Raw genomic sequence first — 12,341 nt, 5'->3', positions numbered from 1 at the left:
CAACTGTGTGAGGGGGGTAGTTTGGAAAAACCCCATTTTGGATTATTTCAAGAAGTTCAAACCCATGCCAGTAATTATCCACAGTAACAGCGTGGGGGATGGGAGTGTGAGGGACTTCCTTCCAAGTCCCAGGCAAACCTTCAAACTAGCAAAAACAAAATATTGTCGAAGGCTTTCAGTCAGAGTTCATTGGTTCTTGTAGGTTATCTGGGCTGCGTAACCGTGGTCTTGGTATTTTATTTCCTGACGTTTCGCCAGCAGCTGTGGCAGGCATCTTCAGAAGAATAACACTGAAGGACAGTGTCTCTCAGTGTCAAGTGTGTAGCAAGAGTAATCTATAGTCCGAAAGGGGTTGGGTTGAGCTGAATCATTGTCCTGCAAAAAGTATCAAAGGTAATGTGCTAATCATTGTCCTGTAAGTATCAAGATAATGTGCTAATGAGGGTGTGGTATGTTAATATGGAACCATTGTATCCTGAAGTGATCTGTTAATGTGTGAAATCCAAAGCTAATCTGCATGGCTATTGTGGACTGTAGTCTTTGTTAGTCTGGAGGTTTTAGGACAGGAAGCCAAGCCTTATTCATTCTTAAACTCTCCTCTTTTCTGTTAAAGTTGTGCTGATGTTTATGAATTTCAATGGCTTCTCTGTGCAATCTGACAAAGTAGTTGGTAGAATTGTCCAGTCTTTCAGTGTCTTGGAATAAGACCCTGTGTCCTGTTTGTGTCAGTCCATGTTCAGCCACTGCTGATTTCTCAGGTTGGCCCAGTCTGCAGTATCTTTCATGTTCTTTTATTCTTGTTTGTATGCTGCGCTGTGTGGTCCCGATGTAAACTTGTCCACAACTGCAGAGTATACGATATACTCCTGCAGAGGTGAGGGGGTCTCTTTTGTCTTTTGCTGATCGTAGCATCTGTTGTATTTTCTTGGTGGGTTTAAACACCGTTTGTAGGTTATGTTTTTTTCAAAAGTTTCTCCATCCTATCAGTGACTCCTTTAATAAATGCCAAGAATACCTTTCCTATGGGAGACTGTTTTTCCTGAGTTTTCTGATTTTTGTTTGGTTTAATGGCCCTTCTGAAAATACCAAGACCACGGTCGCACACCTACAAGAACTAGCAAAAAAAAAACTTAAACTTTTTAAAAAAAAAAACAACGACGACGAGAGCAGCCGTTGCCCAACCATATTTCGTTCGGAGGGGTTTTTCGTTATTCTTTCATTGCCTCCCTGGCCGTTTCGCGCACCAAGATGACGATGCGCCAAAGGTTACTTCTGCGTTTGCAGAACGCTAAAGGAAACTGCGTCATCCGGGGAGTTCTCGGTGCGAAGGGCGGGGCCACCGACCCAAGAACAAACGCCTCAGCAAAAAAAAAAGAATCAAAAAGCCGTTCCCGTTTTGCGCACGCGCGTGCTTTGAACCGGCCTCGCCCTGTCAGGGCGTCAAGATCACGCACACTTCCTGCTTGTCCTCTTTTCCTCCCTCCGGCGAGCGCATGCGCAAAAGCCCCTCTCTCGCTCTCGCTCTCCCCCCCCTTGTTTCCCAGAGTGCTCTGCGCGGTGAAGAAGCGTCGGTCGCGGGCTGGAGGCATTTTGTGTCCTGGATATCGGCAGCGAAAGAGAAGCGGGAGACAGACAAGATGGCGGCGGCGGCCGAGTGAAGCGCCAGCTCGCTGTGGCGGCTGGACCCGCTCGGACTGCTGCTTTCCGGCCCGACGCAGAGGGCTGCCTCTCCGCAGAGGGCGAAAAGGCGCGCTGGCCGCCGGGGAAGCGCCTGGGACGTCCGCCTCCGCGACAGGCCCGGCGTGAACGGAGCTGCGGGGAACGGAGCCCTCCGCCCCCCTCCCTTCCCCCTCCTCCCCCCCCCTCCAATTCTCGATCGTGGTAGAGCAGGAGCTCCCCTGAGGGGGGGAAAAGAGAACTCGGCCGGAGTGTGAACAACCCCCCCTTCCCTCCCTCCCTCCCTCTCTCCTTTCCACCCCTCACCCACCATGGCGAGCAGCAGCGGCTCCAAGGCCGAGTTCATCGTCGGCGGCAAATACAAGCTAGTGCGGAAGATCGGCTCGGGCTCCTTCGGGGACATATACCTGGCCATCAATATCACCAACGGGGAGGTAAGGGCCGGTGGGCGACCGGGCCCTAGCCCCCCCCATATTTCCTTCCGCCTCTGTCGGCGTCGCTGCTTCGGGGCGGAGATCGGTGGATGGACGTCGGCGAAGCCTCTTCTGGCCCCTAAAGCGTCTCTTTACGAAAACGACCCCCTCTTTCAAAGAGAGGCGTCTCTCCCAGTCTCCGTCGCAGGGCTGCCCTGGATCTTTCCGAGTTCGGAGGACGATCCCCGTGCCCTCGTTTCATTCACTTATCTGCCGGCTTTAGGGCTAGACACTCTATGTCCGAAAGCTCCTGCCCTACCAGAAAACATTTTTTTTTTAGTCTTTGAGGTGCTACTGGACCCTTGCCCTTTCCTACTACTCTATATCCGAGTAATTTAAGATATATTTGCAACAAGAAATGCACTGAAGAGGGTGATAAAACCGTGAGAACTTCAACGAGCTCGGCTCCTCTTGGCTTAAAAAGCCCTGGAGATATTTTTTTTTTGTTTGCTCTCTTGTGACTTTGCAGTGGTGAGACTGCAGTACTTGGTAGAAGCTTTGAAAAACGCGGTAGCTTTTTTAATTTAAAAAAAGCTTGTGTTTTGGGAAGCTTAATAGCGTTGTAGCTGAAGAAAGTTGTATGTATCTGTTGTCAATTAGGCTCCTGGTTGCCTGGTGTTAGGAGTGAAAAGTATGAAGTTCTCATGGTTGGGTGGTGGTGGGAAATCCCTCATGGATTTCTCATCCTATTCTTTTTCATGTTTAATAGGAAAAGGAACCCTTCTTAGAATCCATGTTAGTGAAAAGTATGAAGTTCTCATGGTTGGGGGAGGGGGAAATCCCTCATGGATTTCTCCTTTTTCATTTTTAATAGGAAAAGGATCCCTTCTTAGAATCCATGTCAGAATGATCTATCTGTTCATGTTAGTAGTCCGATGGCTTCTTTCTCTCCAGTAGATATTTACATGTAAGTTACTATTGTGTGGCATGTGTCTTGACATTTCAGAGGATTTTCCCTTGTAGAAGGCTTACCCCCTAATATTTCCTGTAGCCGAGATGGGGTCCTCTTAGTGAAGCGGATCTCTCACCCATGTCCCCTCTCCACTGCAGGAAGTGGCTGTGAAGTTGGAGTCACAGAAGGCCAGGCATCCCCAGCTGCTATATGAAAGCAAACTGTACAAGATTCTGCAAGGGGGAGTTGGCATCCCTCACATACGGTAAGAATTACAGCTTCTAGGAGGCAAAAGTACCATCTTTTCTTCCCAGGGGATTGATTTATTTTGTTTTTGTGTGTATTTGGTAGCGGAAGTGTGATGTGTGTTACCTTGAAAGTCTTAAAAGCTACACCAAGCTGTATCTACAAAATGATCTTGAAGGATCCTTCTCTGCCAGCTGGTTGTTCCCACTCCCCAACTCCACTCTAAATCTTGTTGAGGCAGCGGTCTTTGAATCTGAGTTGCTGGCTACTCACAGTGAGGATTGAGATGTACCAGTGGAAATGGCTGCTCTCTTTTGTGTTTTTGTTCCAACATGTCTTCCTCCTCTCCTTAGAAAATGGCGGATGTCAGTACTTAAACCTTTATCATAATCAGGTGGGAAGTTGGATATATTTCTTTGCTATTCCCCTATTCATTTCTAAAATCAATATCATATTGAATAGATTGGGGCTTCCGAGAACTGGGGAGAGGAGTTGAATAAAAGCCTCTGTAGCTGACAATACATGCGTCACTTGGTAATATCACACTGCTATGTAAAATAGTTTCTTGCCTTTTTTGCTTCTTGGGAAAGAATGATTTTCTAGACTTTCTAGTATGAGGTATAATTGAGAAGAGCCTGATTTTTGTAGGGGAGTTGGTAGGGGTGTTTTAAGTATAGATATAATAGGCAGTTCTCTTAAACTTGGTACAAAGTCTTGATTCAGGGATTCTCTCAAGAATATTTGACTAGTGCTTTAAAGTTTTGTAGTCACTGCTACTAAGTGTCTTGACATATGACAGGATCTGTTTGGTTTCTGTATTTTACTAATGTCAGATTAGTATTTTGAGAAATATGGCTAGGAGGACTTCATTGGTTTAGATAGCGAGACATTTTAAACGTTTTCATGTATTTAATAGTGTAGCATATGGCAGTATATCTGCCCCCTGTGTATGAGTGGAGAACAAGCCTATTTAAGGTACTTCATTTGGCTACCCTAATTAAATTCTATTCTAAACAGTTAAGAAGTTCAGTGTTCATTTTAAACTTGATGTCTTAGTAACATCTGCTGTTCGAAGGTCATAAGCCATATATACTTTAAGGTAGTGTGGTGTCTTAAATACCTTACAGAATGAATATAAAATTATGTGAAGCAACAAACTCTGCTCTTCCCCCCCCCCCCCCCCGTTCTAATTACATTGTGCAGCTATACGGATAAAACAGCATTAATTACACAACAAATTTTCTGCTTGTTAGATTTTTGCTTTTCAGATAAATAATCTCCAAGATGCTGTTCAGGCCTGTGATTTGATGTAGGATGTAAGATAAGCATTGTTGTTTCTGAAGTTCTGTTAAAGTATCTTGATTTCAAACCAGTTTGTCATATGTTGAAATGAAGGTCTGTGGGTGCCATTTTAACAGTTTGATTACTGGTATATTGAATTGCAAGATTGCTTTTGAGTCTAGACATGTCCTTGTTTGAATTATGTGTGCATCACACTTTCCAGTTTATAAAAATCTACAATTAGTTGTCTTTTAAAAAAACAATGGAAAGAGCTAATAGGAAATGTTTTCAAGAAATGAAATATAGCTATCCAGTTAAATACCTTGCATAACAAAAAGTCAGTACTAGTGTAATTAATTTGCTTGGGTGGTGGTGGCAGGGTAACTTTTCAGTTAGTGGGTGCCACAATATGGGTTATTTGTAGGGGTGGTTGTGCTGCTCTACCTCAGAAGTAATCCATTGACATTTTTATTTCACAGAATCATGAAAACGCATATTGTAAATGAAGATTAGTATGGAAGAACACTAATATATACATATGCACAATCTAGCATGGTGTATTGGGTAGAGTGTTGAATATGGGGTCTTAGGTTCAAATCTTCTCTGCCATGGAAGCTTGATGAATGACTTTGGGCCAGTCATCTGTTCTCCTTCTAACCTATGTCATAAGGTGGTTGTTAGGATAAAATGGTGGGGAGGAGAATGGTGTGAGCCACTTTGAGTCTTTATTGGGGAGAAAATAGGGGTACAAATGAAAATATATATAGGGTGTATGTTTTTGCTCAAGTATCATATTTGGAGAAAGAAGGAGGGGAACCCTCATTTAATTGTTTATTATAATATTTACCGATGAACTGTGTATTTATTCTTTTTTTTATCTATATCTAGCTGCTTTACATGTTTGTTTTGTTACTGTTAATGCCAATAAAGGTTCTGTTTTCTGACTTGATGTGAAACGTCAGGAGAAGAGCTTTAAATAATTTTAATAAATATTTTTTAAAATGTAAGCTACACTTTTGTAGACAATGGCACAGTTTGGACATGATACCAGACTCAGTTAAGGGAGCTTAATTGTGTTTTGGCATGATGTCTGAATTGACAAATCACAGCTTGCAGTTGGTTGACAAGCCAGAATCCAAATCCATATTTGAAGTAGGTTTGTAAACTGTTATTTGTGCTTACTGTGATTTAATGTGATGTCTGAATTAACAAATCGTAGATGCAGTCATTACCAATGGCAAAATGGCAACACTACAAAGCGAGGTGTTGAGAGGATGACAAGACTGTGGTTTTCCTATTGAAAAGCTCAAACCATGGTTTGAGTTTTAAACTACTATTTGAAACACTCATGTTGCCTGAGGCGGCTTACAAAATAAAAATAAAATATTTTAAAATAATTAAGATCGGCATTAAGAAGCCACAGACAAGCAGAAAAATTATAGTTAATAAAAACACCCCACAGACAGCTTAAAATAACCAGTTAATTAAAATCCTGGCTGAACAGAAACTCCTTGGCCTGGCGCATAAATGAAGGCAATGTAGGTGCCAGGTGAGCCTCAAGGGGAAGGGCATTCTACCAGTGAGGTGCCGCTACGAAAAAAGCCCATTTTCTGGTTGCCATGTGTCTCACCTCTAAAGGCAGGGGCACAGATAGCAGGGCTTGTGAAACAGATCTTAACTGGTGGGCTGGACAATATGAGAGGAGGTGGGGCTGGACAATATGAGAGGAGGTGGTCTTTCAAGTACCTTGTCCCAAACCATTTAGGGCAGGGGTGGGGAACGTCAGGCCCGGGGGCCGTTTAAGGCCCACGAAACCATTTGGTCTGGCCCTTCGTGGGTCATGGCAGATCTCTAGCTTAGAAGGATCTAAGACGGGCAATCCGCCCCCTCCCGTGGACAGGAATAGCCTCTATTCAAGGCAGATGTGAGTTTCTTTTGCTGAGAAAGGGAACCTTTTCCCCCCCTTGCAGAAGAGTCATTAGCTATGGAGCTGCCAGGACCACCCAAGAAACTGTGTTAACCCTTTCCCACCTGGGCCATGGAGAAACGTATTCCCTCTGTACTACAAGAGGGCTGGGGGCAGAAGTGGCGACATGGAGGGGTTAAAGGGGGCAGGGCCAGAATGCACGCTCGCGGGGGGGGGGTGCGAGTTAAGTTGATAATTTTGTATGGCCCGTAAATGATGTTATAAATATCCAAATGGCCCATGGCGGGAAAAAAGGTTCCCCGCCCCTGATTTAGGGCTTTAAAGGTGAGAACTAGCACCTTGAATTGTGGCTGGAAATAAATGAGCAGCTAGGGCAGATCTTTGTGCCATTGGGGTGATATGATCCCTGTATCCTGCCCCCAACAATAGCCTGGCTGCTGCATTTTGGAGGCTGACGTTTCTAGACGGGGTTCAAAGGTAGCCCTGTGTAAAGCACATTACAGTAACCTAACCTGGATGTAACAGACCATGGATCACTGTGGCCAGATCATGCTTTTTGAGAAACAGCTGGTTTATCAGCCAAAGTTAGCCCATGTTTTGTTTGCATAGTTCCTTTGTATGCCCAGTGAAACTTGGTGATGTTAAAAGTTGTTGCTATTGAAATCTTTTCAGTGTAATTGAGAATGGTAACAGTTACCAGGGCACTGAAGTACCTATTTTGCATCAGATTGATAATGCATTAAATTCGAAAAGTCAGTGCTTACCCGTGGCTAAGTTATGTTGATGTGTGGTCTCTTGGAGATAACACACTGAAATATGGTAACAATGGAACTTGCTGCTTCATTGCTTAGAGCTAATTATTCATTGTCAGTTCTTGCTTAGATAAATTGAACAGCCTTGTTCTGTCCAGTCTTAATTTGTAGAACTGGACAGCTTTTCCTTAATGTGTGCATTGTTTTTCAAACAATGAGGTGGCTGAAAAGTGTAAACAAAGTATATGGGGTGAGACAGCTGTATGAATATCAGTATAAATATGGAGTCCAGTGGCATGTTGAAGAAATAACGTTTGTTACTGTTTATTAGCTGATGTGAGTCAGAGGCTACTTCATCAGGTGCATGTGATGAAGTGAACTCTGACTCATGAAAGTTTATGCTGGAATAAAAAAATTTGCTCTCTGAGGTGCTACTGGACTCTTGTTTTATATTCTCCTGAAACTAATTGTATTTCATAAAATTTGTACCTTATTTGTCTCATAAGGGCCACCAAGGTGACCAACAAAAACATACATGATATATATTAAAAACATTAAAAGCAACAAAAACACATCGTTAAAACAAAGCAAGTTAAAATATACATAAACATAAGCATAACATCAGCAATTAAAACATCAGGCTGAAAGGAGGGATCACTGAGGAAACGGCAAATGAAATTTTAAAAGTCTTCACCTGCTCACAGAAGGTGGCTGCAGAAGGGGACAGATGAGTCTCCTGGGGAGAGAGTCCAGAGTTATAATACCATTAATGAGACGGTCCTCTCCTGGGTAGCCACCCACTGAATTTCAGAAGCCATAGGCACCCGAAGTAGAGCTTTAGAAGAAAATGATGATTTTGGTTTTTATATGCCGACTTTCTCTACCACTTAAGGAAGAATCAAACCGGCTTACAATTACCTTTCCCTACCCACAACATACACCCTGTGAGATGGGTGGGACTGAGTGTGACTAGCCCAACGTCACCCAGCTGGCTTCATGTGTAGGAATGGGGAAGCAAATCCAGTTCACCAGATTAGCCTCCACCACTCATGTGGAGGAGTGGGGAATCAAACCACCGCTCTTAACCACTACACTACACTGGCTGATTGGATAGGTTCATAAGGGAGTAGATGGTCCTTCAGATATACAAACCAAACTGAGCTTTAAAGGTCAACACCAGCAGCTTGAATTCTGCTTGGAAACAAATTGGGAGCTGGTGTAGATGCACCAAGACGAGTGATATGCTCTCTATGACTCCAGTCAATATCCTGGCTGCAGCATTCTGCGCCAGTTGAAGTTTCTGAACACTTTTTTAAAGGGCAGCCCCATGTAGAGCACAATGAAATAATCTACTCTAGATGTAACCAGGGCACGCTGTTACAGGTTAACGCAGCCACACATTACTGTCAGGGAGCATTAATATGTTTATCATGTTGGATTTGGGGCAGAATTCTGCCCAAATGCAGAGTTAATCTCCCAGCAGTAAAATTATGTACTCCTGTTAGTTGCATGACTTTTTATTGTAAGTAAAAATTGCTCGGTTGTTTTTCTGAATACCGGCTTTGAAACCAGTCACGCGCTGAAGTCAGGATGAAAATGGTGTTGTAATTGGATTCTAGATACCATACATTACTATTGCAACATTGAAGTCACAAGTTATTCCATCCTTTCTAGCATGCACCTGAACGTCCTGATTTACTACAGGCCAAGATCTCAACTGCCACACAGTGAGGTCTGTGTGCTTGAACGGGATTTTGAGACCACTTTCCTTCAGGAAATTTACAGGTCATAAAGCTTGATAGGTTGCTTCTGAAACTTAAAATAACTCTCATGGTTTCTAGCACAGTTGCAGATCTAGGGAGGTGGAGTTTTGTGTGTGTTTAAGGGTCTCGGGGGTTTGTGTCCAAATGGGCAGTGTGAAAGCAGCCTTCCATACACAGAAGGTGTCATTTGGATCAGAACCTTCATCTTCTTTTTCTGAACTAATATCTCTAAAGCAAGGCTCAACAAATCCTGGGCACAATGGCACCTAGAAATTTCATTGTGGTTTGTTGAGTTTTCAGCAATCATTTTTTGTAAGTGCCTCTTGGTGATTCTCAGTAGAAGTACAAAGCTTATTTAGATGAGTGGTATAGGTTAGCCTTTTTTGTTGTGATGATAAGCATGGTTACCCCATATTATATGATATGATGACAAGAACCTGAAGAGTTTAGGATTAGGTTTTGTGGTAACAATAATTAGAAAGTATCGTGATTGAAGTATAAAGGCCTAAAATATGTCTGCCTCCTTCATTTTTGGGGTGGCTCATAAAAACAAAGAAAATTTATCAAGGCCTGTTCTAAAGCTTGTTTACTATTATGTCTGTAAAACCTTAATTTGCAGTCCCTGGATTATTAACCTAATTTATTCTGGAAAAAAGCTAATGCACAAGAAAATGTGATGTGCATATTTTTTGATTAGAATTGGCTAACGGGAAACCTGAAATGTATCTATCTCTAGAATTAAAATTGCTTTATCTTATTTTATTTATTTAAAACATTTCTATGCCACCTTTCCACCCAATTCAAGATCCCCAAGGTGGCTATTAACCTTGACTGTTAAAAATGGTGTGCATCATTTATCCTTGATAAACATGACTAAAGATGATACAAGAGGGATCCATGTGACAAAACACTACCTATTTTAGCGATGTGACATACTTTTCATTATCCATTTCCAGTACAAATTGGAATGGGGTAGAGCTCCGTCTTGTCTGTGGTGGACAGACGTTTGTCATTTTAAGTAGTGATTTCTGTCTTCATGTGTGATTTGCCATTCTGGAGCGAAAGTCAAGTATCTCAGTGGGAAGGCATGAAGTCCCCCGAGCTCTCAAAAAGAGAGGGATTCTTAATTAAATTTTCAGTTTGGACAGACCTGCATTTTCAGAAACACAATATGCATGCCATTATCTGTACTTCCCTTAATTCTTGGTATGTGAAGGGTGTTCCCCAGTGTCATATTTTGCTTTTCATAGCATCACCCCCAAACAAGTTAATACAGTAACACTTTCCAGATGGATTGGTGGTCACTGTTTGTATTCATAAACGGTATCATCACAGTTCACCACTGTGTGCTCTAAGATGGATAGGTAATGATTGTAATATTAAACAGAAAACATTGCAGATTTGTAGACACTGTCCTAAAAGTCAGGCTTCCTTGCCAGTGCGAGATTTCTAGGTGTATTGATGACCAGGTGTCTGTATTTGTTTTCAGTCCTAGTCAGATGTAAAATATATGGGAAAGTATGGTTTAAGGGATTAAATGTGTATAATACTTGCCCATTCATAGCCTGAGAATTCGCATCAGGAAGGGAATATTTTATCACTCTTCACTTTGGTTTTGTTAGGCAATGTGTTTATGATGCTTCACACACTCACCTTAAACAAACAAAATATTGGAAAATGCATAACTTACCTTCCCCCCCCCTTTTTTTTTTGAAGGAGAGAGGGGAAGTATGTGAAATCATTCCTCTTAAGCCCTTATGCTGGGGGTGGGGGGAATTGGAAATGCATTGCCATTCTGTGCCCCAGAATGTTGGTCTGTTTTGTTTGATGCCTGGGAATTGGGTATATTCTTTAACTCCTTATATATTGTATGTCTTGCTATCAGAAAGCAAAAGGGAAAAGTAAGCTTGCCAGTGATGACATATTTGAAGTAGGAATGCTGCTGGCTCCTACTTAGTTCCTTACCGTTTGTTCTAATCGTATCTGTCTCTTTAGAGGGTATGAATAAGGGGGCTTAACTTGCTTTGGTTCTAGTGGTGGTGTGCTCCCATTTATCTTGTCCACTTAAAAAATTGCTAGATTAGTTGTTCATATATCTCAACAGAAACTAGGGTTTGATTCTTGGTGTAAGTAGTTGGAGTGGTGTAGTGGTTAAGAGCAGTGGTTTGGAGCAGTGGACTCTAATCTGGAGAACCGGGTTTGACTCCCCACTCCTACACATGAAGCCAGCTGGGTGACCTTGGGCAAGTCACAGCTCTGTTAGAGTTCTCTCAGCTCTACCTACCTCACAGAGTGTCTGTTGTGGGGAGGGGAAGGGAAGGTGATTGTAAGCCGATTTGAGTCTCCCTTAAGTGGTAGAGAAAGTTGGCATATAAAAACCAACTTTTCTTCTTAACTGTGCAGTTGTGTGTTGGGTATATGACAGTGTGAAGAAAACGCTAGTTCAAACTGGGCTATATATGATGACCTAGCCACCATCTCTGTGATGTGGCTGTATATTTTTCCCTGGCAGTTCTATGGGCAGAAATGTCTTGATGGTTCATGGTATACACAGTCCAGTTCATCCCAGTCGCTTGCTATGTGGTCTTATACCCATATATAAATTGTAGAGAATACTTTGACAGTAGTAACCTAAGGCTATGCTAGTTTGCATTGTTGAAGCATATCAGTGGTTTTATTGTGCAGGTATGTGCAAAGTAGAGTAAAAATAGGTTTTGTAATTACAGGAAGCTGAATCTGGAGTGCTTCTGAATTTTATTCAGCGTAGAAGTTAATAGGCTAATGTGCTCAACATCTGCTTTGATCCAAAGTAAATTTCTGTCATTTTCTTCTACTTTCGGTTGTCAGATACATGGTTGCATTTTGAGTCAGCATATTTGTATCATCACAAAATTACGCATTCTGTCAATATCCGTTGGGTAAATTTTAGTTCACTGGCCCTTTCAGTGTTGTATGTAAGAATATATATAGGTAACACTGGTGGCTTAGATCTAAATGTAAGGAGTTCATATTAGAATTCTGCATTGCTGACAGTTGCATGTTTTATGTTTAAGGTGTGTTAAACTTTAGTAGTGGAATAAATTAGATAAAAACCTGCTTGATTACAGGAGATTTTTTCCCCCCTCTGCCTTTTCCTAGGCACATGAAAGGTTGGTGAGTGTGTGTCGCTGGAGAGCACAAAGCATCTTGTTTCTCTGGGTTACTGCTGCTTGCAAAGACTGGCTTTATTTTCAATTGATTGGCTTGGTCTTGTGACTTTTAATCTTCACCACTAATCTGTGGACTGTAGATTCTGCTTGTTTGAAACTTAATTTCTTGTGGTACTATATT

General features: G+C 42.2%; 1 protein-coding gene across 6 annotated transcripts in view; it reads left to right on the top strand.

The window, feature by feature from the left end:
• The first annotated feature begins 1,957 nt into the window (after nt 1-1,957).
• CSNK1A1 (casein kinase 1 alpha 1) overlaps nt 1,958-12,341 on the top strand; it is a 51,703-nt gene continuing 41,319 nt past the window's right edge. For all 6 annotated transcript variants that reach the window (XM_056852061.1, XM_056850566.1, XM_056851306.1 and 3 more), the window contains exons 1-2: nt 1,958-2,111; nt 3,201-3,307. In XM_056852061.1, the coding sequence (XP_056708039.1) occupies nt 1,989-2,111; nt 3,201-3,307 (230 nt within the window). In that variant the 5' untranslated portion in view covers nt 1,958-1,988. The remainder of the gene's footprint in view (nt 2,112-3,200; nt 3,308-12,341) is intronic.

This window comes from Euleptes europaea, chromosome 1, assembly GCF_029931775.1.
Source record: "Euleptes europaea isolate rEulEur1 chromosome 1, rEulEur1.hap1, whole genome shotgun sequence".
NCBI classification, from domain to species: Eukaryota; Metazoa; Chordata; class Lepidosauria; order Squamata; family Sphaerodactylidae; genus Euleptes; species Euleptes europaea.
The sequence above is the reverse complement of the archived record's forward strand: the minus strand, read 5'-3'. Positions and strand labels throughout refer to the sequence as shown.